This window comes from Peromyscus eremicus, chromosome 4 (genome assembly GCF_949786415.1).
Source record: "Peromyscus eremicus chromosome 4, PerEre_H2_v1, whole genome shotgun sequence".
Classification (NCBI taxonomy): Eukaryota; Metazoa; Chordata; class Mammalia; order Rodentia; family Cricetidae; genus Peromyscus; species Peromyscus eremicus.
Window position 1 is genome coordinate 77520110 of NC_081419.1, and position 27899 is coordinate 77548008.

Consider the following 27899-nt stretch of genomic DNA (forward strand, 5'->3'; position numbering starts at 1 on the left):
ATTGCTTCTTAGTCACCAAAACCATGGAATTGTGGTCCAGAAGACAAAATAGAAATAATATTAAGGTAATAAATATCAGGGAAATCTTATAGAAACAATAATCATTTTCAAAACCAGGTTACTAATCTAATAGCTTTAAAATTCAGCAGAAAAGCTTGTATGTAATGTACAATGGCTTCTGAAAGGTCTATAAAGCAGAAGAATCAGAGACCACCACCAGACACACCTTTTAATTAAAATTAACATATAAAAACAAGCAATGGATGCACCACCACCAAAGATACCGCAAAGTACCCATAACTTATTGATTTCCGCTAAATAGCCAAAGCCAGTTGATTTGACTCTTACTGCTAGATGGCAGGATAGAAGTTGTTGGGTGCTTTTTGTCTTCTTTCAGTTCTTCATGTGATGTAGAGAAGTTCTGAGAATAACTCTGTGCTGTTTCAATGAGGGATGGAGCTAGTGTTATTTAGGAACCATGATACAAGTCCTTTGTTACCCACTTACAAGAATGATCTAGCTATAGGATAGCAGATGGACAGATACAATGGGAGGATGATATTTGTGCCCTTCATCATCTGCTGATGGATAGAAATATACAGAAAAATTATACTTTGTCCTTAGTTAGCTTCTTTGCCTCTCAGTGAAGTTCCAAAGTGAAGCCTGAGCCAAAGCTTTGCTCTCCCTGGACCACCCTGACCCAACCACACCAAGGATCCCAGAATAACGAAAATCACAGAGCCGTGGAAAGTGGTGCTGTCGTTTCAGTTTTCCTTCGACCATCAAGATTGCCAAGTTGTGGACAAAGAAGTTATAAGGAAAACAGTGCTATGTAGTGAGCGTGTCTGTGAACACAAAAGAAGCAGCTCAGCTCTAGAGCAACTTCACAAGGAAATACATGACTCCCTTGTAGAGAGCATTGCGTTTCAGCTACTACTTTATTAGTAGGGCTGTGATCTCGCCTGTTACAGGGCTTCTCTTCACTGTACCAAAGAAATGCCTGCCTCAGCAAACACAGGGCCCTCAGTGACATGTATCAATTTGAGACTGAATCACTGCCCATATCTGAAATCACTTCGACTGTTTTGAGTTCTTTTCTTTTGTATTCTTGAGGTACTGAGTGACCTCTGAGGCACAGGTGCAAAGGCTCCATAAAGTACACGCATCAACCATGTCCGCCAACAAGTAAATATAACCAGGAGAGAGACATTCACCAAATCCCAAACCCAACATCAGAACAAAGGCTAACAGTAACACAAAATGGAAATACAAGTCCTGTGTTGGCAAGGGTCATTTATGTCTCCTTTGATGCCTCACACTGTGTTGTTTACATTGATGGCAGTCAACACATGCCTGCTGGCCTTTTTTTCTGTGCCTAAAGGGCTCCTATAAGGGACTCTGCCCATTATGTGTAGCAAGCAGTGAAATGAGGCCTTCTTAATTTGGGGATTTCTTTGATATTCTGCCAAGAATTTGTGAATTTGGATTCATAAATTTGAGTTGATCCTTGGGCTATCCTTATACACATGGTGAAAATTAAGGATACTAAAATTTTCATATTTCTTCCTGGCAGATATTTAATGATAAAAAAATATGTTAGCAAATGGCTCTTTTTGATTCCAGGGACTCCACCACCTTGGTCAATTATTAACAACATACCTCACTCCTCCTCTCAAAGCTAAATGTGATTTCTCTATTCACTCTGATGATCTGTCCCTCATATTACACAATCATGAAAGAAGTCTTTCTCCTTCCTTGACTGGAGGAAGAGTGGGAATCAAAAAGAGTCTATTAAAACATAGAGTAACCATTCCACTAGTGATGGTCTTTGGTGTCACTCACATGAAGAGTTAGAGAAGAAAAATGGAGATGAATTAAACCTCCATAACCTCCTATTAATAAAAAGTCATCGACTCTGGAGGGAACCCTGAATAAAGATAAAGTCAGGTTTAAAGAACCCCCATAAGAAAGACAGATGATAAAAACAGATTCACTCTCTAGCTGAGCTGAGCCACCTAGCAAAGATGGCCCATTCTGCTACCAAATGTGACATCGTGACCAGTGTGAGCAGATGTGAAGTATGAAGACAGGTCAACAAAGGGGCTGTGTGTCATTATCCTTACAAGTCGTCACTGAAAGTGGTCCTGTGCTGTTCAAGTCTTCCAGCGAATGGGTATTTGGAGCTGCAGTAGGCTGAAGGGTTGGACTATGACTGGAATCCGTATCTGAAGGAATTAAATCAGTGTTACTGCCTTATTCCCTACGCCATTGCCCGAGGGCCATTTGCCTTATAGCCAAGACATTTCTACATTCAGCCTGGAAAGAGGAAATAAACAGGTTCACATGTCAAGAACTGGGATAAATGACTGTTTCTTCAAGAATATCACAAGATATAAATGGTATTCATTCTAGGGCAGAGCTAGATGAAAGCTATCACACATTTGATTGTTTTATTTAGTCTGAAAGGAAGTTACATGGGTACACGATGAGGCTCGAGGACAAAGGGACAGAAATGTACCCCATGTGTGACTTGTTTCATTCCAAGACAGACCAGCACAGTCAGACATATGAAGACAAATGACACACACAAGCATCATGTTGTCGCCTCCTGCTCACCAGGCCAAACAAAACAAAACAATACCAACAAAAAGTTTTTAAACAGCCATTGGATTCCCTTATTCAGTTATTTCTGTTCTTTTGTTTTTGCTTCACGAACTAAACACAGAAAACAAAAACAAAAACATGTATACATTACTCAATATAAATACATTGAGGAACAGGAAGTACCCATAGACAAACAAGAATCTTTCTCCGCATAAATACAAGAAGGAAACATCTTGGGAATTCTGATTATAGTGTTGAGTGGTGAAAAATTTCCCTGAAGTAATTAAAAAGGCTGCTCTTTCTGATGGTTATCACAGATCTATTGTGGGCTGGAATAACAAGTTCAGAGTGAAATAGAGGCCAAACAGTCCATAAGCACCATCAATACTGCTAACTCTACAATTTTCTCAATCCGCCCACACCACTGCCTCTGGGGAGATCTAATCAGTTCCAAATGGCTCCAGTGGGAAGCACTGGGATGTGGGGCACCCACTTTGGGACTCCAGCCTTTACATGCTAAAAGCAAAGACAGACAAGATCTCTGTTAGAGAAAAACGTGTGGCTGATTCTACCAACGGGATTTCAAAGAAGAAAGGCCAGTTATCCATGTTCAAAATTTCAAATGGATACCCTACCAGAAAAAGGCCTTGTCTGCTGAAGGCTTGCATCCACTCTTGTTCATTTTTTCTTTTATACGGAAAATTCTTTGAGAACTATCATGTCATTGTATGGCTGAAGCTGTCTTGTGTGTGTGAGGAAACACAGTAAAGAAACTGTCGACATGACCACTCCATGATATAGTTCAGGTTCGTATTGTAGATATGAGAGAGAGGACAGACTGAGGCATCTGGAAGAGTCCAGAGCAGAGAAAGAAAAATATAGACCAAGCACAGCCAGCAGACTGGACATGGCCAGGGCTAGGAAAGAGAGAGAGCGGGAGAGGATAGTGGAGATAGCAAGATAGCAAGAGATAAAGAATAGACCGCAGTGAGAGCGTTAAAGAGTAAAGAATATAAAGGGGGTGAGTAGCTGGGGGAGAGAAGAGCCAGGAGAGTGGCGTGGGGGGCTTGGAAATGTTATAACAAGTACTTGTGAATCGTGATTGAGGGATCTTGGAGGCCAACTTGGGCTTTGATATGTAGCCACAGGTGTAAGTAAATGGAAAGTCCTAGGTCCTTTCTGCCAGAGGTAAGGGAAATGACTCCTTTTGGCAAATGGGAACTGGTTTCACAAATTCCTGAGGAATGCTGGCCTTTATCTAACCACCAGAAATCCTCCTGTAGTCCAGCTTGAAAACTCCTTTCTGGATGTTTGGACTGCCTATGAGACCTAACAGCTTTTTCCTGATGTATTTACCTATGGAATGCAATCTTTCTCTCTTTTTTGGGTTGGACGATTCTGGAATTCTTTTACTGGGTTTATTTATTTATTTATTTATTTATTTATTTATTTATTTATTTATTTATTTACTTACTTACTTACTTATTAACATGAGTCTCTTCAGCCCCACCCCCAGGAGCTAAGCACATAAAACTGGGTGCCGGGTCTTGCCTGTGGCACTTCAGTAACTCAACAAAATGGTCCCAGCCTAGCCACTTCCTCTCTTTTAGGACACATTTATCCACTCACACTGATATACTCATTCCTTGGCTTTTCTTCCTTTATGGATCTAGTCACACGAGTCTCCTTTTAAAAAAATCCTCCATCTCACTTCATTTTTCTGACTAGCCAGGTTTTTGCGCTTTTTTGAAAAATCGCATTCAGTCCTTTGTTCTCTAATGGTCGTTGGGAGGTGTGGGGTTATTTATAATAAATAACTCTAGATTTAAAATAAGTAACTCTAGATTTCTTTAGTATTCATTATTGAAAATGTGAATTTTCTATCCATTACTGACTCATGCTGTCAGATCTATTGTGCTGTTAAATATTTTCTTTTGTCTGCTGACTTGTAAGTTTCTTTCAAGCATGAATATGAATTATACATCCTCGTGTCTCCATGATGTCTTACACCTCTAGTGCATATCTCACATACATGCTGTTAATCTGTTCACTAATATTAAGGTAAGATAGTGTTTCTTTAAAAAGGAAACTACAGAAGTTTTTGGATTTACTTTGGAGATAAATGTGTAGTGATTCAACATGGAGATAGATTCACTGAGCTATTAGAATGTATTTCAGTCAGATATGTGTAGAACATATGGCTGGCAATTTATATCCAGAAAATACATCTAAATGAAAATTCTCTGGAAAAAAAAGTCCTGTATTGGTTTTTGGAATGTTACATTTTTTTGTCATAAGGATATTTTGTTTAAAAAAAAAGTAATTCTACTCATGAGTGTAGTAGAACCACACAATCTTCTACTTGAGTTCTGAGAGCTCAGAGCCTAGCAGTTCTTCAGGTTTCCCTCAAGCAGCTTGCTGCTGTTCCAGCAAAGGAAAATTGCTTTTAAGTATAACAACTAGTCAAGTAATTCACAACCTTCCTTTCTTGCAAAACCACAACTAATATCTTTTGCTTTCTCTTTTTAAATGGCTTGTGTGTAAATAAGAATGAAAGGCAATAGGAAAACAGGAGTTTTGTCTCCTGTACAAGTTGTCTATCCATTAAGTTCATAGCCATTCAAGGGGGGCCAAAAGTGGTCTAAATCCAAAATCCTTCAATATCACATTATCTCTAAATGAGGCAATAATAAATAACTTTAAAGTTTTCTGAGTCATTATGTTGTTTATTTACATTAACTACTCACCAATTTTTTTTTCCACCACTTAGATTTGTCTACGAAAACCAAAATTTATCTTTAAGTCTATAGTGGAGACAGTCACTGAATCCATTATTTATTGTTTCTTTGAAATCTTTGTACTTAAAAAGGAAAGGAATCTTAAGAATATCCCGTCCTTAGCTGGACATGATAGTACATGCAATCCCAGCACTCAGGAAACTGAAGCAGGAGGATCATCAAGAACTGATGACCAGCTTAGGCTCTGTAGTAAAACCACCTTAAAATAAGAAACAACTCATCTCTCCCTTAGGATAAGTAACTTCCACTCTTATCAGCCAAAGACTGACTATTCTTTAATCTTCCTGCCAAATTCTTCACTGTCTAACTAGAACTTTGTATGTAGAGGGATGTGCATATCCACTCTTTACCAACTTGTATCATCAAATTAATTTTTGAAGGCGCATAGGATGCATAGGAAAGTAGACTGAACTAAAATCAATGGTACATTTCAGAGGGAAAATGCATTTAGTCGAGTCTAAGAAAAATAATATATTAAAAGGTCTCAGGTGTTGTTTACCCTTCCTTTCTGTTTGGTGGTCTTGTTCCATTGGATGGGAGACCGGGTCGAAGAACTCAGTCCAGGAGACGTCCTCTTGACTCTGTGTTGTCATTCTTTGACTTGGATAGTTGTGGGCTGAGGCTGGTGTGACCATGCAGTTCAAACAATTGTCAAGATGTTAATTGACATTTGGGCAGGGATATATAGACTGATTTTTTTTTTAAAAAAAGACTTTATTCTCTAGAGAACTTTCTAGTACTGAGGACAAAGGGGCTGCATCAGTTTAGAGTGTTTTCCCCGGTTTGGTTTCATTTGTGCTCATTTTCTTGGTCACCCGCACGCAGGTTGGAGGAAGCATAGCATTAAGAAGTGCTGTAATGGATAGAGGATGAGTTATAGGCATCAAGGGAAGATGAAGTCATTCTCAACGCATGCTGCCACAGTCCCCTAAAGGAAGAGGCGTAAGAGCTCAAGTGCATGATGTCACTCTGAGACAAGCACATCCCACAGTGAAATGCATAATGAGCTGCTGGGGAGATACAAAGGACATCAGGTAAAGGCTTCCCAAGTGATGCGCATGAAAGTGCTACTTCTCCCAAAAGCATAGATGGAGTCCATTAGAGGCATTGCCTTTTCTCAATGAGAAACGGCATGTGGGCATGCGGTTTACACCTTTGTTTCATTCTGTGCCACTGGAGAGGCATAGGATGAAAGATTACAATAGCATCCCCTAGAAAGAAGCACACCAAGGAACTAGTCACCAAACCCGCTGCTCTGCTAGTGATTCATTTACAAGTTGCCACGCACTGCAAAGAAGTTACGTATCAGATCGCAGATGGAAACATGGAGATATTTTCCAATTATACCAAGTGGTAATGTGGAATTCACACACTTTGCAGGGCAGGGTGAATCACAATGCTTCATCACTCAGATAAAAGCATCATGCGCAGGAGCTTGCAGACCCATGCTATCCTCTGGCATCCTTCAGAGATGCTAAGATTCAAGTCTATTTCCCACAACTCCACAGTTCCAGAACGGAGAAGATGGCTTATTTGTTAATGTGATCAAACAGTTGTACATTTGAGGAGATATTCAAAACAGGTAAGAACAGAAGGTCAGAGGACATCACCCAGGAACCTTTCTTATTCTTGTAATGCTTGGATCCACCCCAACACTAGATTTCTAACAGAATTCTTTCTTATAATACTAGTGTTTCACAAAAACATAAGGGAAAAAAGGCTCATGTTATACAGTAAATGATTTTCGGAAAGCAGAAAGGGGGTTTTAATTAGCTAGCGTCTCTGACATTGTCTCACTATGTGATGCTGCAAACTAGATACAAAACCACACACTTCCAGACTAGCTCTATTTCTTCCTTCATGTGCTTCCATCTGTGCCTGGCCATGTAGCTTGTTAGGAGAACTTACAGTCTGGATCTTTGTTTACTTCAATATGATGTGTTAAGAAGCTCAACACCTTGGACAATTCCTTCAGTGTCTTTTTTTTCCTGTGTTTTCAATGCCCAGCATTGAACTCAGAAGGTAGTTTCCACCCACATTGTGAAACCCTCCATTACCAGTTGCCCCTGCTGTCACATGGGAGTCTTCAGATGGTGTGGTGGGGTACTTCCCCTGCCATCCATTCTCAAACCACTGCTCCTGCTGGGTAGCTGCTTCTTCGGGGGTACTACTAGGAGCTGCCCAAGCTGTGAGGAGAATGCTGATGGTGAGCCATAATGTTCAGTTTCATAATAAACCCCCTGATATGTCTTTCTACATTAAGAGCAGTGATGGACTGGTAGGCAGATACATACATACACATATAGATACATAGATACATGATGATAGATACATGCTATATACATACATATACACATAGATACATACATATATAAACACATAGATACATGGGTGACAGATAGATAGACAGACAGACAGATAGATACAGAGACAGACAATAAAATTTAGGAGATAAGCAACTAATATTCTGACAGGCAGAATCTGGAAATAAAACTTTTAATTTTCCAATCCTTTAATTTTCCAGATGGGAAAACAAGTTTCATTTGCTAAAAATCCTGTACCCAGAGTAGCACAAAGTCAGGACTAGACTCTAGCCTGTGGGTTATGATTCTAAGTATTATTCTTGCTTTAATATTGTCTACGGCCTCACATATTCTGCCAGAAAGAGCTTCTGTTGGAAGAATAATCTCTGTGCTCTGGTCATTTTGCAGTGGGAAATGTCTTATCTAGCAACTCACACCACTATTATAGCAGAAGACCTTTGCAAAGAGGCTGCATGACCTATGACCACACTCAGCAGAAACATTCTGGCATGCAAGCTATTGGCATGCCTGAGATGTTACTACACTGACCTGTCATGTGATTGTCTAGGGACATTTTAAAAGGCTAAAATCTCTTCTTAACAAAGCTAATTCAGTGGAAGAAAAGACTATTCTAGCCAGTTGAGGAATTATATAAATAATAACAGTATCAGACAGGCTTAACCTTTCAAGCGCTGTTTTAAAAAGGCAAGATAACTGGGATAAAATCCCATCAGGCTGCTTCCTGGAAAAGTCAGAAAGCCACTGACATTTTCATCTGCAACAGCTCATAGTGAATTTCTGATTCATCAGGATAATTAGAGACTATAAATTACCAAACCAAAATAACTTTCCTGACTTATAAAATTCACTGTATCTCATTATCTTAGAAAATGACGTGTGAGATTTTGTAATAGCAAATAACTTTTTAAAATGAAACTCATGCTAATTTTGCCTTTGCCTTTTCCAAATCATTCCTGGGATTGATTATCCAAAGGGAGGGAGGCCCGAATCATATGTTATTTCCCCTTAGTTAAGTCACTATCTCCCAACAAATAACAAAGTTAGAACAATTTTTAATGTAATTATTTTAAAAAGTCAACATTAAAAACTGGACAGCCATGCTACCCAAAGTTTAAAGAATAAAGGAGTACACATGTGTGTTCATAAACATGCACATATGTCTACATTCACTTTATCAGTTATTAAGTAGGTATAATGATCCTTCAAGTGCCCAACCATGCCCTGGTGTTTTCAGTATAGTCAGGAGTGGGTTAGGAGAACAGAGAACTTCCACTGCAAACCATAAGGGCTGAGTCTTTTCTAGAAGTTGTAAAGTCCCATTGATGAAATCCAGAGGTTACCAATGTGGATTTTGCAAGCATTGACTGTAACTTCTCTTGGTTAACTGTATCTGGATTTTCAAATATCACCTAGTAATGATGCCCCACATCCATCATATTTTGACATTACATGCATTTATTCCAAGCTTCTTAAGTAGCATTCTGTTTAAGTGCAAACTGTTTTACAGTAATTGATAAGACAGCTGTTCGAACCCAGGGGGACTGGAATGGGCCCTGTTTCCTCTCTGTTCTTTTTTCCAACAGTCTGTTTCTTCATTAACTCAACCCCTAATCTTTATGCATATATCAAATCAACTAAGGTAAAGAATAGAATGCAACGTTTGCCAGACATGCGGTACAATGCCCAGAGCTTATTAACCCATGTCTCAAACTTTTCCTTGACTGTCTGAACATATCCATCAAACCAGGAATTCCTCAGCTCTTTGTTTCCTAAGTAGCTGTTTCTTACATTTCCCCTTTAAGAGGATTTGAAAATTGTGGTTGAGCCATAATTTTTAAAATGATACAAGATGTTATCTCAAGGATCAGTTATATTCCAAATAAAATAGGCATCTCTCTGAGATACAGATGAAAGATGAATATATTTCACTTTTTCTTTTTCTTTGTTTTCTTGTCCTAGGTTCATAATCCCGTGGTTTTTAGAAAATCTTAGGTATTTGTCTATAAGTAGAAATAACAATAAGAGCATCAGGGCCTTTCCCAAGTTGCTCTGAGTTTGTTTTTTTTTTTTTTGTTTTTTTTTTTTTAACAAAAGGAGGATAGCTTAGAATTTGAAAAGAAACCTTATGAGCCCTGACTTTCCATCAAGGACACAGTGGTACCATTCTGCCTCAGAGTAAGGAAGAGAGTGTGAGAATAAAGAAACTGGGTGTATCACAGATCTTCATCAAAGATGATTTCAAAGATCTGCCCACTTGTGAAGCAAGCACGCGCCTACCACACATTTCTGAAAACACACACCAACTGCCAAAACAGAACCATTAGGAATCATTCACACAAAACCAGCATCTCATATTTATTTTGTAAGCATTTTGGTCTCTCAGAAAATTTGACAACTTGTCATCTTTCTTCCTTACTTCTAAAAAATTGTGTGCAGATGTGATTCCTTTCATGGTCTGTGGATAAATTACTTTGCAGAGACAAAAGTTGTGGTCAACAGCTAAACAACACCTCTGCTAACTTGGGTACCAGTACTTCAGAGCATCATCCTTCTTACTTGTGCTTGTAGCATGTGGGGCCTCCTCTTCATCTTGATATTCATGGTGATTGAAAGGAGGCTGCTGCTCCTGAGTCGAGTTTTCTCCATGATCAATGGTGCTTTTTCTGTCTACATCTGTTATGATGACGGTTAAGTACACTGTGACTTTTAACCAAATAGTCTTTAACAATCCTTTACTTCCACTAAAGTACATGTTATCTACTGGTCCCATTCCTAAGTACTATCTCTAAGTACTTACTCTCAATAAATCTGAGTGATTTCAGTGATCTATCCTCAGAGAAAATGAACAGGTACAAGTTTTTTGACATTACTTATTATTCAACAATAACCACTTTGTCAGAGACAGTTTCATAAACCATTCACACATATTAATTTTTATAACAAAGTGACATAAAATACCTTGTGACCAGGTAGTATGGTTGATAAATGACTCCCATGTGGAGTTGAGTACCCTCATGAAAGTTCGCTAAGAATTTGTGATGAGACATTAATTAATTAAATATCCCACTGCATCTGGGTGTTTGACCTTCACAGCATCATAGGCTTTGAGGGAAAGTATCATTAACAAAATGTGCATAACTCATTACCAGTCATCCTGGTGGTTGTCTGAGGTAGTACTTCCGAGTTTGAATGGCTTGGCTTCCACTGGGTCCAGTCCTGGTTCTGTTTTGTGTGGTCAGAAACCCATGGAGTGGATGAAACTGTGATAATGATGAGTGAGGCAGTTAGAAAACTGTTATTTCTGGGGCCTTCACTGCTTGCTTTGTACATGCCACTCTCCTGTGGTCTACACGCCAGCTCATCTATACAGGGCTGTATAGATGGTGGAGTGGAAATGGAGAGAAAGGAGAGAGCCTTCAGCTTCATCCGCCATCTTGTTTTGTATCTCAGTGTCCTTCACATTCTCTCAGAGAATACCTTTGGGTTTAGAACATGAGATCTTCTGCATAAAATAGTCAAGGAGGTTGCAGCAGCAGGAAGAACAGCTTTGAAAACACTAGCCCTCCACCAAGAATGACCAAAGATGTGAAGAGTTTTGCCCATCCATGCGAACTGTAGGAGCCCTCTGCACCTGGAAGTCTAAGCCATTCGTTGGTGTCACTGGCAGGTGTCCTAGCTGTAGATCCTCAAGCTGAAGAGATTGGTAGATGAGTTATAACACAGGAATCACTATTTTGATAGTGATTTTGCTGGGGCAAAGAAATAACCACAAGAACCAAAGATTTCATGTAGATGGTCTTTGGAAAGAATCTCTGCCTTGTAGAGTCATTTGGCTTAACTGCTTTTTTTCCAAATATATACCAAAAACCCGTGAGATTTTCATTAAATACAGAATATGTTGTAAGCAAGCCACCACAGCCACTGAAAGAGGACCAAGATGCATACGTTCTTAGAAAAGAGTAAGAAGTAACCAACCACCGTCAGCATAGCACACTGGAAAATAAAGACATGTCAGTTCACCAATGCCCCAATATCATGCAAAATAGGAAGCTGGGGACAGAAGGGGCAAAAAAATCCATTTTGACAACAACCAGAAACTATATCTTCTGTGAAAAGGCTATTTGCAAGTTCGTCTTTTTTCAAATTTTACTTTGACACCCAGATAACACAAAACCATTTTACATGTTAAGAAAATATTTTTGAGTCATTAACCACATTTCTAATAAGCATGAAAAAGTGGTAGTTAGCCCAAGCCTCCAGGAGAAAGAGAGAATCCTGTTGAATTAAGGGTCATAAGTGCTAGGAAGAAAAGTGAACTGAAATTGAATATACACTATAAAGATGAGGGGGAGGAAAATGACATGACAACTTTGTCCCCTGGAGTGTGTCCATATTAACACATTTGCAAGTGGGTCTTTGAGATTGTTGTCTAAGGAAGCTACATCCCGAATGCGGAAGACAGTGTCCTAGTAATGCTCAATGTGTGGGGTTTTTTGGGTGCTTTTCTAAAATTCCTAAGCTCTGCAGAGTCTCCAGCCTGAGGAATACACCACTGAAGTCTGAATAGAGAAAATCTAGCTTGTCTCTAGTATTTGCTCAACTGGTGTCCCACACTCAGATGTCTTCAATCCACAAGCTGCTTTTAGACTCTGCCCTCGCTAGGTGCTATTCACTTGGAAGTGAAATCCTCCAATTGTAATAGATGGATAAAGCTCTTGTTGTCTAAGAGAGCTGATACAGTACTCCCAAATCCCCTCTCCAAATGTTAATTGAATCAGGTTTATGATTCTCATCTCTGTCTAGCAAAATCTTAGCTTATGACAAATTTAGGGAAATCGGGCATCGGGCAGAACGAAATTTTTTCTCTTCATTCTCCCTCTCAATGTCCTTAGGAGGTTTTATAGAGCTCACAAATTGGCATGTGGCTACAGAGTGGTGTACTATCTGCTTTTTATTAATTAACACTGTCTTTTTAAAAGCTTAGCTGGTATTTATTCTTCCTTCTACTATCGTTCTGTCGCATTGGTGTTCAGCAAGGCTGAAACTTTTTGAATTTTTTCCTTTGATTGTAACCATATTTTTTTATTGATTAAGAAAGTTCTTGAGCTCTGGCTCCTATGTTTTAAGCCATTCTAGGGCCTCCCAGGCTTTCAATTCAGGTTCATGTGCAACTTTTAATTCCCATACTCCAAGTGACATTAACATCTGTCCCAGAAGTCCATGAGCCTCCTGTAGGCAAAAGTTCTGGCCTTTTCATCTTTGTGTTCCCACCATCTGGCACAGCAGGGGCACAGCGAATATCTGTTGTGGTGTGCTAATATGCTATTCCCTAGCCACACTAGAGAATACAGATATTCTATAAGAGCAAACATTGAAAAACAGAACAGGAAGAACACGCAGTGTCTGAAACTTCACGATGCTATTTTTCCCAACAATGTGTTTTGGTTTCCACTCACAAAATTTTATTTTCTCCTCCAAAATCTCATCAGAACAGAATTAAGGTAAAATAATAGGTTCACTCATTCTTCATATCATCTGTTTCCCAAGAAAGTTACTATATATCACTTAGGTCCCTCAGCAAGCCTGGCATAAAGAGTCTACCGTAATTGATTATTCTTACTGGTGCTGGAGATAAAATCTTCATCATCATCAATGCCTGATCCAGAAAAACTGGGGTATTTGTCTGTTTCATCTCCGTTTTCCTCTTTTGGCTCCCAGCCTGTTGGGTTGGTATTTGACTCCGTACCTGTTGTGGTGACTTGCATTAGTAGTTGAGCTGGCTACCAAGCAACCCATTTCACCAAGGAGGAAAGCCAGGCATGGGAGGTATTATGGAGTTCCCAAGACTTTAAGAAGGAAGTGAAAGAGTAGGTTTGTGTATCTGTAAATCCTCATCTCTGAAGCTAATACGTGGACCTTAAAACAAATGGCTATGATCTTTACGAGTCAACAGTCTTTAAAGAGGCTAAGAATAACTATAGGTAGAGCTTACCTAAGAAGTCAAAGAAAAACACAACAAAACAGAGGCCCATGCAAAATTCCCCTTGCTTTCAGATGTCTTTCTTATTATAGCTTTAGAATATTCTATTAAAGCTAGGGTGTCAGGACAGGAATAGGAAGGCTTCATGTATCCCTATTTGCTCTGTCAAGACGCTTTCAGAAAAACCCCTATGTCAAGTTCCTAAAATTCCATAGTTACAATCATATTTTTAAAATTCATTTGTTTTCTTTTATTCTTACTTCTTATCAGGGTTCATTGGTTATATGAAGTGAGGGGTTTCATTTTGACATTTCTAAAAAGGTACACAGTTTCTCAGTCTTTATCTTTCGTTGGATCCTGTATCTCCAATGCGAATAGAAGGACCATTGTTCATCCTCAACAAAATTTCCCATAGAGGAAAAAAAAAATCAGGTAACAGAAATGTTCTTGCCATTTATTAATCAACCAAAAAGGGGTTCAAAGAGGCCGATGACTGTGGCCCACAGTCCAGATTTTGAGAATTTCTTGCTTTCAATTTTTGGATGCTGCTTTAAAAAAGAAAGTGGAAACCTTGGACCTCTTCTCAGCAGTTACTGCAAAGGTGTCTCTTTACTAAAAAGGATTCTTCTAACTTTTGAAAGTGATTCAAGCTACCTTACGGGATCACTATATGATTTTCTTATTATTGGTGTTCAACCCAAGACTAAATCAATGATAAAAACCCTCTATATCTGGGTACCCATGCCTATGCTATTTTACGTTCTCATAAAAAAGTTTTTGACTTTTGTAATTTGAGATCCTAAATAAATAAATTAATTAATTAATTAATTAATTAAACAAAAGATCCCAGATGATCTTTTTAGGGTTGAAATGTTCTGTTATCACCAAAAACTTGCCCCACTTCCCAATTTCCTAATTAACTTTATCCTAGGCTATATTGATGATTCCAATAAAGTATAGAGAAGAAAAACCATGTATTAGTGATATTAAAACAACATAAAGATATCAGAGTTCATGATCCTTCCTAAATTGACACGTACATTTATAAGACAGAATGACATTTAGACTTTAACCACACCCCATAGGTTAATGAGAATTATTAAAGGCTGTCAAGCAGGCATATGATACATATCTGTATCTCATTACCAGGCATCTTCGTTGTTGTATGAAGATGACTCTTGGACTCTGATGGTTGAAAAAACCATGAAAACCAGTTCTGGGCTTCTTGCCTCTTAGGCGGTGTTTCAGAGGTGGTCATCAAGGCTGTTGTAACCATGATTGAATTGATTGTTGAAATGTTAATTATCAGTTCCTAAGAAATAGCATGGTAAATGTTTTCACTCTCTCCCTACCCAGAGACTCATCTTTTCTTGACATTGGTAGTAGAAAGAAAGGGGGGGAAAAGAGAAAGAAGAAGTTCTGTTTCTTTCAGGAGCCCAAACGGAAGTCCATAGAATGTCAGAGGTGGAGGGCCTTAAACATCAAGTGGTTCATGTTTCCATCTTCATATGAAAAACCTGTGCTAGATATTTGTCTGAAATCTAGTTGGCAACAGAGAAGTCTCAAAAATTGCATGAGAATTGTCTAAAGTTTCAGTCTATAAAATAGAATAAGAATGTTCTTCTAAAAACTAGAATTAAAATATCAGGTGATATTTTAAGCAATTTAATATTGAACTAAACAATTTAAGATCCTCTCCAAATCTGAGCATTTGTGATTTAGTGGCCAGCTCTTAGGAACCCAAGCCCTTTGATATTCTTCACAACTGAAGGTGGCCAACCAATATCATTCCCAGGAGTTTAGGGGATGATATTCTGCCGGAAGTCACAGGCACGTAACCCCATGAATCCCAAAAGCAAGCGAGAATGGGACAAGTAGAGGGACACAGAAGATGTCTTCCCACCATTTTCCAAGGAAGATGCAGGTACCCTAGAGACATTGCCCATAACCATTTTCATGTCAACACTGTACTTTGCAAGAAAGAGCAGTCCATTTTGAGTTCCATTTTTAGAAAATAGTATAATGTACCAAGAAAAACAGGGAGAAATGAAGGGACCCAATGACTCCACCAATATCAAAGCAATAGTCGTGATTTGAACACTCCCAAAGGATGTTAATTATGTCATTGTGATACACACGGGAATATAAAATAACAGGAAACCACAAGACAAGGATAAGTTTAAGCAGAGAAAGCTGAAGCCATCAATAAGTTTCCAAATACAACAATCAATGAGATTTCTTTTGCCAGCTATCAAGAAAGCTGAGAAACAATTCAAGAAGAAACACAGCCACAGAACCCTTCCGTTCACACTCTTTGTCCTATGAAGATGCATCATACATATCAGCATAACAAACAGCAAGCATTTTCCTTATTCTGCCATCTCTTCCCTACACCCACCCACCTCACCATATTAATCACTGTAATGTGCTAAGCACAGCAGGAACATCAGCAGAGTTTCCTTACATGATCGTTTGTGGAAAGAAAGATATAGTTCACCAGTTAAGACACTTATAAGGTGGAAACTGAATAAGGCCATTTTTCCATTTTTATGACACCTTGTCTGCAGAGAGAATGCCTATTTAGAAATATGGCCATATTATCTGCCCATATAAGTTAATAAAAGAAGAAATCCCTATTACCTCCCATTATTATAGACTGATTCCCTTTCTCAACTCCCCAGGCAAAACTGCCAAGTCAAAATACCTGAGAGCTAATGACCAAGTGTCTCCAGAGCTTACTTGTGACCCTTACATAATGTTATAAAGCAACAGGTCATTGTCATTTCTCAGAACTTTTTTCATAAAAGGTTCTCAGTGTCCAAAGAATATAAAAAAAATCTATACTTCTTATTCATGAATCAGTACTTCTCTCTTTTATTGATATGATTATTTGGTCAGTAGATGTCTTTCTGGAGGTCACCTCATGAATGACTCTCCTAGTTGTAGGAAAAATAATCTGATTCTGTATTCATGTTGCCAAATGAAAACAGGGCATTTAGGAGACACTAGATCCACAGGTCTCTGTGGCCACTGAATGATATCAGAACGTGATGCCAGCAAGGATGCTGTCTGGATATGATAATGAACACCCATCCTTAATACCTCACTGAAGACAGGTGGCAAGCAAAAGACACGGTAGTTTACCTGTAGTTGCTGTCGTGGTGGGCTCCTGAGTCTGAGTCGTGGATTGTGAATTACCAAACCAAAACCATATCCAATTATTTTGTTTCTGAGATGCTGCGTGGCTGTTTGAGTGCACAGTTGAGGCAACTAGATTAATTATGAAAATATCATTTAGTGAGATTCCCCTGTACTCTATAAAACCTTACTCTCTGCCCTGTATAGAATATCTCTATTTATTATAGAATGAGGATTTTAAAAAGGGAAGTTAAGGTCCACTTTTATCTTTCCAGCCTCCTAACATTTCACAAAATCTTAGGACAGTATTAAAAAGAGGCAGATTTGGGCATCAATTCAGTGCTTCTCTGTCTTCTATTCAAACTCCGTCACATCATGACCAGAGCAAACTCAAGCAGCAAATTAATGGTGGTGGGGAAAGAGTTGTTCTACTGACGGCCTCGTTCAACCATGATCTGGAGGTCTTCAGTGCAACCCAGCTTACAATGACTTCCGTTCACGTATCTTCAGAGGGTCTTTGAGGATGTCTGCATCTTTTCTGTCTGTTCAGCATTGTACCCAGGTAGCCTGTTCAACTGCCATTTCTAAGCTCCACCCACACTCATCAAATACAAGTTAAACTTCACAGTTGGGCAAGAATTCTGTAAAAAGTGTGTATTTAAAATGTTGTCACTAGATGAAAGTTCCTTCAGTACGTGTCTATGTATCACTTTCCCACATAGAATCGACAGAAGCAAAGAACTGTTGAACTCTATTCAAGTTAGAGAAAGGATAAAAAGAACATTCGTTAATTAAAAAAAAAGTCTTTCATCTGACTTTCAAGTTGGACTGGTTTCTAGAATGTTCCTCCATAGAAACAAAATGGCAGATGTCATTGGGATAAATGTCTGAATCAGCTGGGGCTTTAAAAAGAAAATGTTTTAAATCAAACACCTCTCTGAAAATCTGTGGTCTTCTCATACTGCAGGTGGTTCCTTCATACCATGGAGAACCTACTGGTTCCCATGTGAACTCCAGTTTAGAACTGGGACATCACAAGTACCAAAGATCACATTAGTGAGAGCAGAGATAGAAGTTACCCACAATGTCCCCAGGAAGGCACCCACAAGAGTCTACAGACTTCCCACTATCAAAAAATGGCACTAAAGATGCTTAGTTTCTGGCCGTCACCATGAAGTACCCTGGAGAAAAGCAGCTAACCCAGAAATGGCCATGCAGAAGACAAAGGGGCATTATTTCCATCTTCCTAAATAGAGTTGTGTGAGAGGAGACAATGAAAGAAGTGTCAGCCTCGCTATCAGTTTCCAATTTGCCCCACCCAGCTAAGGTCATGCGAGACAGAAAACAAATTACTCATTTGACACCCAGAAGACAGGAAGTAGAGCTGTCCAAGGCAGGAGCCTATTTCTAAATTAGTTCAGGCTTCTTGATTCCAGAGAATTCCAGATGACCAATAAGAAAGGGCCGATGACACACCTCCAGGCAGACTCTTCCAAAAATAACATTTATAATTAACAGCCAGTGGGAAAACCCAAGGCTACAGAGCCTGTTGTTCTTGCTAGCTTTCCCTGTGGCCACCCACTGAGCCCCCTTGAGGAAGGAATGAGCTGGTTAAGCCAAACACAGCTTCTTCCTTGTCCGCAGTCAGCCTGGCTCTCAACCTCTGCCCTGCTGCATGCTAATCTGCATCCACTCCCTCTCACTATGTCTCGACCCTCCGCCCAACAGTGATAAGTAAGCCCTTGGGAAGCTCCTCTTTGGACTCCGAAAGTAGGATTCTACTCAGAAAGCTTATCAGTGCCAACTCTGGCACACCACATGCTACGTCCAAGTAAACTTACCCTGATGGGCGAATTAGCCTCTCTTCCTTGCCCATTAAAAGGAACTGAGCTACATGCTCTGTAAAGAGGAAAGCAAAATTCCTTTTCCCTCAAATCCTGAGCTATGTTTTTGTTAAGCTTCACACACTCCTTTCTTTTGATTTCTGAACTAGGATGTTGTAGCTACGAAGGTGGATCCACCTCTGACCCCCATAAACTAGAGCAGTGTCTGGAGCAGAGAAGATACACAATGTGGAGTGAATGGATGAAAACCTCACTCACCCTAGCTTCTCTTTTGACAGAGGATAAATGACCTGGGAGGGTGTGGGATGCTTGAAAGGATATGCCTTCTGTGAACAGATAGTCTGTGTACTCGTGCATGTGTGGAGGCCAGAGGTTGACATAAAGATGTTTGCCTCAATTCCTTTCTACCTTAGTTTTTAGATAGGATCTCTCACTGAACCTGGAGCTCATTGATTTGGCTGGACTAGCTGGCCAGCAAGCTCTGGGGTTTCTGCCATCATCCTTTATTAGGATTACAGACGCATGCTGTCATACCCAAATTTTTATGTAGATGTGTGGGTCTCAAGTGTTAGAATGGGTCAGGTACAAAACTAGGTCCTCAAAAATGGATTTGCTGACTGGCCAGCTTGAATGGGGAAGGAGCAGTGCTTAGGGAATGGGCTAAGGATGATAATATAATTTGCCAATTACATGTGAAACTCCCACCCCAGATAGGCTGTGATTCCAGCTGCCTTCAATCCTTATGTGACAGATTTCATCAGAAGGTTCTTTTTGGGTGGGAAATGTGACTTTAGTTAGAACTGTTCTGCTTCCTGATGAGGCCACTAACTACTGTGTTGGCCAACATCTGACAAAACTGCACGCACTAGTCATAAGTACCTCTAACATAAGTTGCATCAAAAGGGCAGGGGACCCAAGAAGCTGCACATTATTAGCAACACCACCCGCCTGCTCTGCAGAAGCCACTGTGGGGAAGTATTTCCCAGGACACTGCAGACAACAAGGTGGCAGGTCATCAGAGAGTAAATGACAGGAGGGTGTGGGAAGCTTGAACAGACATGCCTTGTGTATAAGTTTGAAGTCTGTATACTTGTGTGTGTGTGGAGGCCAGAGGCTGACATAAAGATGTTTGCCTTGATTGTTTTCCACCTTATTCTTTGAGATGGGATCTCTCACTGAACCTGCAGCTCACTCATTTGACTAAACTGGCTGGCCGCAAGTTGGGGGCTTCTCCTGTCTCTGTCTCCCTAGTATGATGATTGCAAGTGTATGCTGTCATGCTCAGATTTTTATGTGGATGCTGAGGATAAAAACCCCAGGTCCTCATGCTTGCAAAGCAAGTACTTTACCCATTGAGCTATCTCTAAGACCCCAGAATTTGATGGAGAATTTTTTTGGACAGACTTCAAAGAATTTTCTGGGAATGACTAGAATCCTGCACCTGCTCACATCACCCTTTCCCCTCACTCAGCAACCTGATAACAGAATTGAAAACACTGCTGAGTGAGTTCAGCTTACATCAGAGTGCTGTGGAAGCTTCCTGGCTTCTGAGTGACTTCTGAGTGACTGAGTAAAAAGGGACCTATCTTGAATATTCACAAGCCAGTACATTCCTGCCAAACGGTGAAGAAGCCAAAGTCCACCCTTGGTGAGTTGCAGCCAGGAACTGAGAAAATCCACACCATACTAGGATACCCAGTGAAGACTTAGTTGCCCTTTTTGGTTTGAATAATCCTCCACAGAAGGAGCCCAGCCAATTGAAACCCCATTCTAAAACAAGCAACAGAGGAAGTACAGAGAGGGGAATGGAGGAGATAAGGAGCTCTGAGCACCTTTCTAACAGATCCCGGCTGCACAAACCCAAAGTCATCCAATGTAGCACACGTACAGCCTTCCTCTGCTGTCACCTGCACACACCCCAAGAGCATTGGGATCTTCCCTAACAGATGGCAATCTAGAGCTCTGCAGCCGACAAAGGTGCCCAGAAACCCCTTCCCACCACTGGGAGCTTGACCATGCTCCGGTGACTATATGGGCAACACAAATTGGGTTTGGTATATTTTTTCTTTTTTGTTGTTTTTTTTCTTCTTATTTGGGGGGAGGTTATTAGGGTGGAGAGTTGGACCTGGGAGGACTGGAAGTGTGTGGGATTGGTCTGGGTGCATGATGTGAAATTCCCAAAGATTCAATAAAAGTATGTTTGAAAAAAGAAAACCCTTCACATTTTGTTTCCTTAGACCAAAAACAAAGGAATGGTTTAGAAAATTCTGGTTCAGGAATATGACTGGATATTATACAATCAGAACTGTGAGGGAAAAAAAATCAGGTTAAAGCGTCGGATTTTAAGACAAGGTTATAAAAGGAACCTGTGGAACGGAGTGCACACTCTGCAGCCCCAACTTTTTTTTTTTTTTTTTTTTTGGTTTTTTTTTTTGGTTTTTCGAGACAGGGTTTCTCTGTGTAGCTTTGCGCCTTTCCTGGAACTCGCTTTGGAGACCAGGCTAGCCTCGAACTCACAGAGATCCGCCTGGCTCTGCCTCCCGAGTGCTGGGATTAAAGGCGTGCGCCACCACCGCCCGGCTTTGCAGCCCCAACTTTAGTGGAATAGTCTTAGGCAGAGTGGAAGACAACAAGGACGAGACAAGCAGCACCAAAGGTTCTTTCTGGGAGAAGTCTGAGGCATTGCTCAGTCATCAGGAAGAAGAGAAAAGAAGCACTTCCCTGAGGTACCAGCCCTTAGCCCAAGAGAAGAGCTACAGAACTGAATCTGGAGGAAACGTGAGGAAGAGTAGACGCACACCGACCAGGAGCCCGACACCCCAAATGACATCACCCAGATCTAGATGTCTAGGGAGGACCGAAAACAAACACTGGAGTGTTCATCACTCCAGATGGTCATTGGTGTTTTGTCTAAGAACTGCTATAGGAAAAACACGGTGATTCCCTTCTCCTTACTGGTGGCCGGGGTGCTCCTGATGAGGAAGGGATCATCCTGGTCTCCAGTTGAGGGTTCAGTGGGAAGGTAGGTGTGGAAAACGTAGCCTCCTGGGGTGCTCTTCTCACTGGAGAACCCACTGCTGACATCATAATCTGTCGAATTTGCAGCATCGATGTCCTCTTGGTGTTTTCTATACTCGCCCTTCTTGCTGTAGCGGGTACCGTCACGGTTGACAATAGCTGAAGGAGACAGAGAGGCACCTTCAGCACTTCACGGCTGATACATCTTGAGTATGGGAAAGACAGTGGATTGTCGTATAGCATGACTTTGAAGCTATTGTCTTTTGCTTAAAAACATCTAGTCTGTCTAGTGCTGAGACAGAGTGGGTGAGATGCTCTGAAAAAGGGGGAAGAGAAAGCTGAGGTACTAAGGAGTCCCCACATTTGAATCTGAGCTTTGGATAGCTCCAGACAAGGTAACCCTGGGAGCTTCAGTTTCCTCACTGGTAAAGGGATGGCACTGCCTTCCGCCTGGGGTCATGTGATACATTGTGATTAGCATCCAGCATAGTAGTTAAAATAACTGGAGCCCCCATCGGTGACAACTCTCCCCCTCTATACAGTCCCTTCTGAAATATGTGCAAATTTTGTTACTGTTAATTCCATCCATCTCCAGAAAGGATCTGAAATAGTACTTGTATAGCTTCCACAAAGAAGATAGATTTGCAATCCATTAGAAAGATTCTTTCCAAGAGGGAAAGAATCTTGTCAGTTTAAGCAAACCCCTACGTCTGGCTAGAAAACTGGTTTATCTAAATATTGCGAGGGCTTCAATCATCCTCAGGGAAATTAAACCTTAAAATTAGCAAACACACACACACACACACACACACACACACACACACACACATACACACACACACACACATACACACACACACACACACACACACACACACACACACACAGCAGAATCTTTGGTTTGATAAACAGTTGGCCAGAGCTACTTTGCGTGCACTTCTCTGGGAATATTTTCTGCTGAATTGCATGGATGGTACCAAAGATTCCTTTTGTTTCACTCATCTAGCTTGCTTAAATGAAACTATTAGTAAAACAAATGTTGGAAAACATTCCAAGGTCTTAATCACCCTGATAATGTCTGCAGAGAAAGATCTGATAAGATTACTGACTGCTAATGACTGCATTTTCCGTTGAACTTCAAGTCAGGGCAATTAATATTGCCTTATCATTTTAAAAAACATTGTTTATGTAATATTTGTGTGTGTGCACCTGTATGAGTTTATGTGCACCATGTGTGTGCTGGAGCCCACAGAGGCTAGAAGTGGGTGTTAGACCTTCTTGAACTGGGGAGTTGTAACATCCATGTTGGTTTTGGGAACTAAACCCAGGTTCTATGCAAAAGCAGTTAGTGCTTTCAACACCGAGCAACCATCTTTCCACCCCCAGATAATTTATAAAGAATGGAGGCTTATTTTGCTTATAGCCCTTGAGTCTAGGCTGAGAAGTTCAAGAACACCACCCCAATGTCTGCTCGGGATCTGCTGAGGGTCTTCTTATTGTCTGCCGTCGCATGGCAGAGAGCATCATGTGGTAAGACAGCAAGCGAGCCAGCTCCGGCCTCTCTTCCTCACCTTATAAAGCTTCTGATGTCATCAAGCCTCACCTTCTTTACTCCATCCAATCCTACCTTTACTTCTCAAGAATCTCAACCTCAATTACTATTATGGTGTGACACTGGGAGTTATGTTTCCAACACACGAACTCTTGGGGTAGACATAATCAAACCACGGTATTGATCAAACTTACAGAAATCTGGACTTGGGATGAAATTTTCAGGAACCATAGGAATTAAGCACTTCTTAAGCATCTGATATGGGCCAGGCACGCATGAGACATGTTAAAGTTGCATGATAATTCTTACATGTTGTATCTTATACATAAGAGAAAACTGAAGCTCAGGAACAGTTGCCGCTCTATATCACATGGTAGCTGTTGGCATGTGAGACATCCTCTGGCTGCGACAGGGCACAGGGCAAGTGAGAGGCTGGATTTACATAGTCCAGGGAGCACTCATCCCAGGACCACGGCCACTGTGTCCACACACTCTGCTGGGGTCTGGCTCCAAGGAAGCAGAAATAAGCCTCTCTCAACATTGCTCTTTTTCCCAATGAAAGAAGAAGCAAAAGCACTAGGATTTATAAGTTAACCTGTTGGGAAGTTCTGATGAGTGTTTTTCATCTTCTAAATTGGTACATGCAATTTTCTATAGATGATCTGAGGTGGGTGTGGTATAAGAGATATTGAAACACATAGCAGGAAGCTTGTAGCCTTCATCAGCATGTACTTAGTTATAGCAACAAGAAAATTCCCATGGGGGTGTCTCCGTCCCTGAGACTGCTGGAACCTGCTCTATTAGACAGAGCATGTTTATGGAGAAGGGAATGATTAAGTAAATGATGGTGCTGTGGAGTACACAGATGGGTTCCCAATGTGGGAAAGTGGTTTTCAAATGACTGATGTCTCAGGAATGGGGCATTGGAGTCAATCAGAGAACAGTGTCAAGCCAACATGAGAATGAAAATGAGGTGTGGAATCACAGCCATTCTCCCCTTAGAGAAACAACTTCATAGCCAACTTGAATGTTAACAGTGGAGAACACACCAGATGCCCTTCCCAAGAGTGAGACAAACCACCCGAAACTAGAAGGGGTACGTACTTATGGTAACTTGTCCTTCGAAGGAACTGGGTAGGTCTGTGACAGATGTACAGTCTTCTTCAAGGGGAGCTATGGGAAGGACAAAAAAAAAAAGCTTGAAATAAAAATAAATAATTAAAACCAACCTCACAGCTAATGTGTCCCCTTCATCAATTAGAACAGAGTTTTACTTCAATTTATCCTAAATAACTTTCTTGGTAAATCTATGAGGAGTTTTTCTACCCTTTTTGATGTGTTTTTACAATCTTATTTAACTTCAAAAGTTCCGATAAACTTATATTCCCACCCCAGGAACTTCATTCATTAAGACACACACGTGTTCTAGGACAAGTGTGTTTACAACTGTAATCCCAGAGCTGGGGAAATAGACTGGGCTACACAAGGACAGAGGAAGGCATGCACTCTATATCTGGCTTTGTGGAGTCTGATGTTTCATGTTTAATTAAGAATAAGACAGACATGGCCATCCTCTAAGCATACTATCAAAGAGGACTCTAAAACCCTTTTTAATGAAAAAGAAATGTGTAATCATGATGAAAAAAGTTACAACGAAAGCATGTATAGGCCATCATGAAAAATGACTTGTAATCCCAGATACCAACATGGATGATGGGAAACTGTAGTGAACACACATGATTGACATGAACATCAAAAGACTATGAAGATTAAAATAGCCTAACCAATGAATTTACCTGATAATCAAACTATTTAGTAACCAACAAATTCCCAGTCTTTTATTAAAGGTTTAATGGCTTCATTAATTTTGCTGATATTTATGAGTGCTTCCTCCATGGGCTGGGCTTCCCAGCATGCAGCTGGGGCTGGCCACCTTGGCATGGGCACCCATGCTGCCTTGGCATATAACACTTAGCTTATTTTTTCTTTATCTTTATCTTCTGCTCTCACCTCTTCCTTAGGATTCCATGCTATGACTTGGGCTAGCTGGTCACCTCCAGGTGTTTCTAGGAACTTCTTGGCCAATACTGCCTGACCCCCTCAGAGGTAGGACCAATAAGTCCTGACTTTGTGTTATTTCTTGAATTTTAAAAGAAGACGACAGCAACTTAACCTGCCACCCGAGTCATGCCCAGATGCTCCGTCAGTGAGTGTGGAGCTCTTGAGAGAGCTCTAAGGTGGTGTTGCTTTAATGCGAAGGTTGGTTCCATTTGTGTACTATAGGGCTACCCCCTTCATTTGTTTTTCTGAGGCATGGGCTGTTCTTACTCTCATAATCCTCCTGTCTAAACATCTTAAGTGCCGGCCTTACAAGAGTGTCATCCCATCACATTCAACTGCACAACAGCTTTTAGGGTGTGCATGTCTACTTAAATGTTAGATGACAGTTTTTTATGTTGGTTTCTTCTGGAGTTGCTTTCAGACAAAGAGAAAAGAAGAAGGAAATTGATGGAAAAGTGGATGCATGCACACATGCATGGAGGTTTGGAGGGTGAGGGGCAGAAAACTGCGCCAGCTGTCACAAGGAAAGCAGGTCCCAAGCATTTTTAAGTTCCCTGTGATAAACGGTTGCACACTCATAACACAGGCAGAAACAGAAACTGGGCAGACAGGTAGTGGTTGTTTCTCAGTTACTCGAAACCCTTTTTGCTAAATATGAAGAGACTGGTTTTTTTATTCAATCGGTTCTTTGAAAGCAAAAGCTGCTGACGGCTGTAGACATCCAACAGGAGGAGAGTGAGTTTTAGGAAAAGTATTCTTGCAAAAGTTGCTGTGAAAAAATTCATAAAGAGAACCTTTAAACAAACAAACAAAAAAAAAAAAACACCAATGGTGAGGCCAGTATTCCACCCTTCCTCCTACTTGTCACCATCGCACATCACCTTTCCATTTCTTCTTCATGTGCACTGTGATCTAAATTCTCTTGCTCATTTTACTTTCATATAAATCTCACACCACTCGCCTCCTGCTTTCCACCCCATCACAGAGATGCATGGGCTCTACAGAATGAGTAATAAGTTCATCTGCTTGGGCCAGAACATTGTCTGAAAACAGACACTTAGCGTGTATTGTCAGGAAAGGAAGGAAATATCCCAATTCTCCAAGAAAGCACACCTAAGATGCTATCTCCAAAAATGGTCCACAGATATCAACAGCTCCAGAAACCTGTGGATAAGCCTGGGAAGTGATGCGTTGAGTAGTTATTAAAATGTTAATTGATTCTTTCAAAGGGCCACTCAGCGTTTGCAGGTCAGGTCACAGAAGAAAAGAGCAGGCGAAGGTGAGCCTGCTTCTAGATCTGATTCTTAGGAATTTACAAGATTGTCAAATATGACATTTCTCTAGCTTTTTATTCCTTAAAAATATTCTTCAAAACCCCCTTATTTGACAACGTAGCTACTGGAGAGATATGGGAGGTACCTACTCTCTTTGTCTTAGGGCTGAGTCAATCTATGAGATGTTTCTGGTATCTGGATGTGAAACACCCCCCAGAAACAGGCCTCTGAGTTTCCAGGAGTGAAGTTGTAATGAGCTGGGCATGTCAACAACACTGAGGCTAGTCTAATGATGATAAGAGTGTGTTCCCACGGAACCTCTTCATGCTCCATTTCATCTAAAATTTCATACAGAGGTCAAATCTTGCCGGGATGCCAAGATGCATGGTGACCCAAATATGCAGTTAACATATTCATGCCCGTGTCCACTCATGTGACCTCATTAGATGGAGCTTCACTCTCTTAAGCAATGCACTGCTGTGAGTGTCCCTGAGCACAGGGGCTTGTTAAAGAAATACTAAACCGGGTTTCCCCAGGGCTGTATTCTCAGAAAGTTTGACTCCACTGGCTCCAAAGGCCTAAGATAATAATTATTCAGTCTAGGTGCCAATCTCTGGATGCCAGGCAGAAAGGGCACTTCCTCTGGGGCTGATACCTTATAGGTGTTCCATGAGTAAATTTTCCAAACAATTCTCAGGTAAATGAGTGAATGGACAAATCACAAATGTAAAATCTGCTCCTTAATTCTACCCTAAGAAGAGAATGAGACATCTTATGGAAAACAAGCTTTAAAACATGGGCTTGAATCAGTCAACTTTGTTCCTTCTCTAGAAGTCACCAGGCTCATTCACCTTGGACCTCAGATACTGAGACATGTGGCAGAAAAAATAAATTACAAAGCCTTTTCCTGGGGGCTGCCTTACTTTTCACTGGGAAGTCACAGAAATATGGGTTTTAAGCTTATAGAAATTATCTACTATGGTATTGCTGGCTCTTCTCCCGGTTGCTGGCTTACAGGGCTCTCTCCCCTGGGACCTCCTGGTTGCAGTCCCTGGGCTAGGTATAATCTAAGATTCTTCCCAAGACATTCTTGGCAGCAAGCTGGAAGCTGCCAGGATCTTCACTTCATGTGCCAGGATGTGAAATATGCTTATGCCCAGCCACATTTATTCCTGCCTCTCCTTTCTGTATTTTCTGTTTTATTGCTTCAAGAAAATTGCTAATTCCTTTAAAAGAAGCAGCACACTTTCTGGCTCTTTCTTACCTCAACTTACTTAGCACAATAGTGTGCAGATGCTACTAATAA

At 40.6% G+C, this 27899-nt stretch overlaps 1 protein-coding gene across 4 annotated transcripts in view; it reads right to left on the reverse strand.

The window, feature by feature from the left end:
* Window positions 1–27899, reverse strand: part of Cd44 (CD44 molecule (Indian blood group)) — an 87891-nt gene that overhangs the window by 20423 nt on the left and 39569 nt on the right. Inside the window, exons 4-14 of one of the 4 annotated variants that reach the window (XM_059261011.1) lie at window positions 24363–24431; window positions 21644–21865; window positions 16851–16976; window positions 14853–14969; window positions 13347–13472; window positions 10873–10986; window positions 10283–10399; window positions 7460–7579; window positions 5902–6024; window positions 2124–2225; window positions 349–438 (exon numbers count right to left, since the gene is read on the reverse strand). In XM_059261011.1, coding sequence (XP_059116994.1) covers window positions 349–438; window positions 2124–2225; window positions 5902–6024; window positions 7460–7579; window positions 10283–10399; window positions 10873–10986; window positions 13347–13472; window positions 14853–14969; window positions 16851–16976; window positions 21644–21865; window positions 24363–24431 — 1326 coding nt within the window. The remainder of the gene's footprint in view (window positions 1–348; window positions 439–2123; window positions 2226–5901; window positions 6025–7459; window positions 7580–10282; window positions 10400–10872; window positions 10987–13346; window positions 13473–14852; window positions 14970–16850; window positions 16977–21643; window positions 21866–24362; window positions 24432–27899) is intronic. The other 3 variants (XM_059261012.1, XM_059261009.1, XM_059261010.1) reach the window with 3 other exon arrangements.